The sequence below is a fragment of the Cynara cardunculus genome, assembly GCF_001531365.2.
Source record: "Cynara cardunculus var. scolymus isolate 2C chromosome LG 2, CcrdV1, whole genome shotgun sequence".
NCBI lineage: Eukaryota > Viridiplantae > Streptophyta > Magnoliopsida > Asterales > Asteraceae > Cynara > Cynara cardunculus.
This window is the reverse complement of record NC_037529.1, coordinates 5,523,286-5,529,800: the sequence shown is the minus strand read 5'-3', so window position 1 is coordinate 5,529,800 and position 6,515 is coordinate 5,523,286. Positions and strand designations below refer to the sequence as shown.

The 6,515-nt window shown below is 37.5% G+C and overlaps 1 protein-coding gene across 5 annotated transcripts; it reads left to right on the top strand.

The window, feature by feature from the left end:
• Nucleotides 1-267: 267 nt before the first annotated feature.
• On the top strand, nt 268-3,775 carry LOC112506420 (FT-interacting protein 1-like). 5 transcript variants are annotated; one of them, XM_025110438.1, is made up of 4 exons: nt 268-472; nt 815-867; nt 1,059-3,329; nt 3,459-3,775. In XM_025110438.1, the coding sequence occupies exons 3-4, from the start codon at nt 1,075-1,077 to the stop codon at nt 3,586-3,588; spliced, it is 2,385 nt and encodes a 794-aa protein (XP_024966206.1). In that variant the 5' UTR covers nt 268-472; nt 815-867; nt 1,059-1,074; the 3' UTR covers nt 3,589-3,775. The 5 variants fall into 5 exon arrangements, with proteins under 5 accessions (XP_024966206.1, XP_024966209.1, XP_024966210.1 ...); XM_025110441.1 differs by having other exon boundaries at nt 1,059-3,234; nt 3,459-3,549; XM_025110442.1 differs by having other exon boundaries at nt 1,059-2,913; nt 2,985-3,548.
• The last annotated feature ends 2,740 nt before the right edge of the window (nt 3,776-6,515 follow it).

The following is a 6,515-nucleotide window of genomic DNA, read 5'->3' as shown; positions in this document are numbered from 1 at the left end:
CATATAACATACACACATATATATATATATATATTAATAATTAACTCTACTTTTTTAATTATTATTATATATATGTAATAAAAATTACTGTTTTTTTTCCAAGTGCAAATGTTCTCAATATGAAGGGGCCTCTATGAATAATAATAATAATAAGTTTAGGGGGTATAATTGCAATTCACCCAAATTTACATTGTTGCATTCTTTCTTAAAGACACAGGAAGGCGCACAGACAGACATACCCACCACCTCCTCCTCCTCCTCCACTTTTCTCTCTCTCTAAAACCCTTGTTTCTCTCTCCAAAACCCCCTGTTGCCATCGCACCTTTCTTCGCCTCAAATCCTCTCTATATTCTCATGAATCTGATCCCTCCAAATATAAAAAGCAACTCCATTATGTTCATCAATTAAATCCTTATCAGGAATCCATTCAGATCTTCCACAAGATCTCTCTATCGTTATTGTTCTTAGTGAGGTATATACACATTCCTTTGCATATTCCCCTCTAAAATGTATCTATATCTAGTTAACACAGCGTTTGATGAACGAACCTGCATTCATGTGATTCTAGGGTTTTTCTTGATTTCGATTCTTACATTTAAAAAAAAATTAGCCTGTTACGTAATTTCATTTTCAGCTATGAATCTTTGTCTCTCTTATATTCAGATTTAAATTTTCTATCTGCTTCTTTTTGCTTTTCTAGTGGTTTGAATTTATAGCTAAATATTTAGTATTCTGTTGATTCTTTGCGTGTGTGTGTTTAAACTAGGGTTTGATTTATTTGCTTTGCTTTTTTTCTTTTTCTTTTTTCTTGCAGGTCAGATGCATTTAGATCTGAAGCCTTCGACTCAGCTTTCCTAAATATTTAAGGTGTTAATTAGTAGATATATATTTTATAACGTTTTTCCTCTTTTATTTATGATAATCCTAGCTCCAAACTCCACTAAGACTTGAGTAAAACTTTGTCTGCCACTTGTTTTCTTCAGTTACTTGATTAGTAGTCCTTGTTTTAAGGGTCTGAAAGCTTTTCTTGTTAAACTTGTGTGTGTTTTCTTTTTCAGTTCTGAGAAAACTCAGATGATGCACAGACCTCCTCCCCATGATGATTTCTCACTCAAGGAGACCAAACCCCACCTCGGTGGAGGGAAGGTCGCAGGGGATAAGCTCACTAGCACGTATGACCTTGTGGAACAAATGCAATACCTATATGTACGTGTAGTAAAAGCAAAAGAATTACCTGCGAAAGATGTCACTGGTAGTTGCGACCCTTACACAGAGGTTCGGCTGGGAAACTATAAGGGAACAACTCGCCATTTTGAGAAAAAATCAAATCCTGAGTGGAACCAGGTGTTTGCTTTCTCCAGAGACAGGATTCAGTCTACTATGCTTGAGGTCTCTGTAAAGGATAAAGATGTTATGAAAGATGATTTCATGGGCTGGGTTTTATTTGATCTTAGTGAGGTTCCAAAGAGGGTGCCACCTGATAGTCCTCTGGCTCCTCAATGGTATAGATTGGAAGACAAGAAAGGGAACAAGCTCAAGGGAGAGCTGATGTTAGCTGTGTGGTGGGGTACGCAAGCCGATGAAGCATTTCCTGAAGCATGGCATTCAGATGCTGCTTCTGTTGGTGGAGCTGATGGTCTTGCCAATATCCGTTCAAAGGTGTATCTTTCACCTAAACTTTGGTATCTCAGAGTTAATGTGATTGAAGCACAGGACTTGATACCCAGTGATAGAACTAGGTTCCCCGAAGTTTTTGTCAAGGCCATTCTTGGAAATCAGGCTTTGAGGACTAGAGTATCTATGAACAAGTCTATCAATCCTATGTGGAATGAGGACTTGATGTTTGTAGCTGCAGAACCATTTGAAGAGCACTTGATTTTGAGTGTGGAAGACAGGGTTGCGCCTAACAAGGATGAAGTTCTTGGAATGTGTGCAATTCCTCTGCAGTATGTGGATCGGAGGTTAGACCACAAAGCCATCAACACAAGGTGGTTTAATCTGGAGAAACATGTTATCGTTGATGGGGAAAAGAAAAAGGAAGTCAAGTTTGCTAGCAGGATTCACATGAGAATTTGCTTGGAAGGTGGTTATCATGTTCTTGATGAATCTACTCACTACAGTAGTGATCTTAGGCCAACAGCTAAGCAGTTATGGAAGAGTAGCATTGGGGTTCTTGAGGTCGGAATCTTGAGCGCCAATGGGTTAACACCAATGAAGCCAAAAGATGGAAGGGCTACAACAGACGCATATTGTGTGGCCAAGTATGGGACAAAGTGGGTCAGAACAAGAACAATAATAGACAGTTTTACTCCGAAATGGAATGAGCAGTATACTTGGGAAGTTTTTGATCCATGCACGGTTATAACCATCGGTGTGTTTGATAACTGCCATTTGCAAGGTGGGGATAAGGCTGGAGGGTCAAGGGATTTAAGGATTGGAAAGGTCAGGATTCGTCTTTCAACACTTGAAACTGATCGTGTTTACACTCATTCTTACCCCCTTTTACTTTTGCATCCATCTGGGGTGAAAAAGATGGGCGAGATTCATTTGGCAGTAAGGTTCACTTGCTCATCATTGCTGAATATGATGCACATGTACTCACAACCACTCTTGCCCAAAATGCACTACATTCATCCTTTAACTGTCACCCAGCTTGATAGCCTGAGGCACCAGGCCACTCAGATCGTCTCCATGAGGCTCAGCCGGGCTGAGCCACCCTTGAGGAAAGAAATTGTGGAGTATATGCTGGATGTGGGTTCTCACATGTGGAGTATGAGAAGAAGTAAAGCTAATTTCTTCAGAATCATGGGAGTATTGGGTGGTTTGATTGCAGTTGGGAAATGGTTTGATCAGATATGTAATTGGAAGAATCCCATCACCACTGTCCTCATCCACATCCTTTTCTTGATATTGGTCTTGTATCCAGAGCTTATTCTGCCCACTATTTTTCTCTATCTCTTTCTAATTGGAGTTTGGTACTACAGATGGAGACCAAAGAAGCCTCCCCACATGGACACTCGCCTCTCTTGTGCAGATAATGCACACCCTGATGAACTAGATGAAGAATTCGATACCTTTCCCACATCTCGGCCGGCTGATATCATAAGGATGAGGTACGATCGTTTGAGGAGTATTTCTGGAAGGATTCAGACGGTGGTTGGCGATTTAGCAACACAAGGAGAGAGGCTTCAGTCGTTACTCAGCTGGAGAGACCCCAGAGCCACAGCACTGTTTGTAATTTTCTGTTTAATCGCTGCTATTGTTCTGTATGTCACACCATTCCAAGTTGTGGCCCTTCTGACTGGCTTCTATGTGTTAAGACATCCAAGGTTCCGCCACAAGCTACCTTCGGTCCCACTCAACTTCTTTAGAAGATTACCAGCGAGGACTGATTGCATGCTATGAGAAAAGCTCGGCTTCATCATTTACCAAAATCATCCATTTGTTTGTCTTTGCAGGTCCAGAGAAGGTGTTGACTCAAAAAGGAGTTTCTTTCCAGCAAAAAATATCAATCCTGGTATGGAACATAGAAACAGCATTTTGTACATCCTGTGGTTTCACAGGGTCGTCCGTCGTTCTCAACTTTAAACTTGACTATGTCACCTTTTGGTTAGTAGTTTTTTAGGTCGTGATTTTTGTTTGAATCTATCCATAGCTGTTATTAATTAGTAGGGTCATGGCTGTTATTAAATATCTTGGACTGGCAGTAAACTTCTTCTATCAAATGTTTCTTTAATTAGGAGGGAATTTTCATTTCTGTTCAGTTGGTTTCTTGGTAAATGGGCACCTAGCAGTGAAACTTTGTGCTGATGGCTTTCTGTGACTAATGGTGCCCATAGAAAATGAAGTGGGCAAGAATCCAAGTTATGTGTTCTTATTTGGTTAAGTGGTTGTCTTGATTTTTGTTTGAGCATTCATACTGGAAAGTTTGGAGTTCCGTAAACAGACGGGTAATTCTATTTTAGCCCAAGGTTGATGGTAAAGAGGGAATAGGAATCTGCTTGTATTTTTGGGAAAAACTAACGACATAAAATCAAGGCACCAGTTCCAGTAGAATGAATATAGTTGTTATTTTAGCAAGTTGGTAGTATTCTTTGTTTTAGTTTCAGTTGTGAAATGATGAGTGATGGAAGCAGACAAAGATACACTCCTGGAAGGAATCATATATAACTTCTTGAACCCATGTGCAAAAGAACATGGTTTTATTCTTAGGGATAAATAATAGCTATTAATTATCTCACAGTTGCATCTGTGTGTGTGTATATATATATATATATATACACATATACAGAGAGAGACTAATCCCACGGGCGACAACCAATTGCTTGAAGGTCATCTTAGGTAAATCTTCATGGCGACAAAGGTTTTTGCAACACTTAGGATCTGTTTGATTTGTAGGATTGTTTTTGAGGGATTTAGATTTCATTCAAGAATTTGGATTGGAATGGGTTTGAAATCATTGGTTAAAAAAAATTATAAAGAACGATGAAAATAATTAAATTAAATTTTTATTAATCGATTATTAATAAATAAATGTTTTTAACATTTTTTAAAAATTTATTTGTTATAATTCTATAAAATCCTGTAGCATTATCTAAGGATTTCAAAATCTTATGTTTGTAGGATTTCAATTAAATCTAAGGATTTCAAATTAGGATAATCCAACAAACCAAACATGAGATTGTAATGGATTTGAAATCCAAATCCCCCAAATCCATATCCATTTCATTCATGCAAATCAAACAGGACATTAGTTTCGGATCTAAGAAGATAATATTTCCACTTTATACCCTCGAGCCTTACTGCTTCACAGCCCAAGTGGTTGCATTGGTAAATATATATAGGGTTGGGTTCCGATGAAGAAAGAGAGTTAAGGTGAGAAGCGTAAGAAAAATCTTCACCCTTTGATGCACATTAGGATGATATGCACCGGATCAGTCTTTGTATCAAGCGTGATTCATGAGTGGGTTTGAGATTAAAGGTGATCAATGGTCTAGATCCCTTCTTACGCTTCTTACCTTAACTCTATTTCTTACACGGTGATTACCTATATATATATATATATATATATATATATATATATATATATACAAAATGCTAAATAGGAAGATGAATATTAGGGTCCAAGTACCAAAAAGAATACTTTCAGGTTCCTGAATTTCTGATTTCTCAAGTACTAGAAATTACATTCTTGAATGCAGAACAAATATACAAGTGTTACGATAACAACACATTTAGAAAACGAAGATAAAAATGGGTAACTTGTAAGACTCGAGTCCAAAGGAAAACACAGAAGAAAGTGGGGGCGGGGGGTAGGGGCAGGGGAGGGGGCTGGGGCTGGCTTATTTGTGTATATTACAGCTGTAGACAATGTTCCCTTGAAAGTCAGTTTTGGAGTGTTACCCCCCACACCACATGTGGCCTGTTTTTATCACTAGTATCCATTCCTATCTTCCATCTCCTTACTCTCTTTGTAATACCTAACTTATTTCATGGCCACTTGGAAATTTTAGAGAACTTGTGTATCTTGATGATTCATATACTTAACGTTTTGCGATGTGTGAGACGATGCTAGGTCACATGTCGTCCCGTAAATGCGGGGCTTTTTGTTTCTTGTGGTAAATTAGGAAAAATTAACCTTGTATCTTATTTATCTTATCTATTCGGAAAGTAACATATAAAGCATTTTGGCGGATCATTATCTATCAAATTAATTCCATTGATCTAACAATGACGGAATTTCGATTTTATGAATCTTTGGCCGAAAACTGTGAGGTAGGTGGAATAAAAGTTTATATTTAACTTAAATTTGCATTTCTAAAAGATGCAAATAGAACAAAATGCTATCTTTTACTTTGAATGAATCGCTTATCACGAGCTTCTTGGGTTTTTGATTTTGTAGATTATGCCGTTTGGGTTCCATCACCACATCCCAAAAGGAGTGAACTTGATGTTTTGTCATATTTATTGACGATTGTACACGGTTTATTTGACTTTATTTTATGAACGCAGATCTGAACTAGCTCATTTATATCACTCTCTCCACATGATCCACACAATTTTCATGGACATTAAAAATGTTTCATGGAAATATATATATATACATATATATATATATATATATATATATATATAGAGAGAGAGAGAGAGAGAGAGAGAGGTTCAAACGAGAATCACTGTGATTTATGAGAACGGAGAACAATCTCTAAGCCACACTTTATGTTTCAAATCACAATTTAAGAGAAATTATGGGAGTTTTCAAATTTAAATTAATATTCAAGAGTTTTTAAAAATATTAACGACATTGTAGGGTTAAAAAGAAAAAAAAAGAAAAAGAAAACGCAGATCACATAACACGGACAACTAGTGCCAATCATCGTGGGAGTGATAAGCTTAGTCGTTTGACCGTCATGATCACATGAGTCGATAGAGAAGAGTAGTAGGCAAAATCGACATCAATATCACAAGAGTCGATAAAAGAGGAGTATTAGGGAAAAATCCAACTCATATAGTCA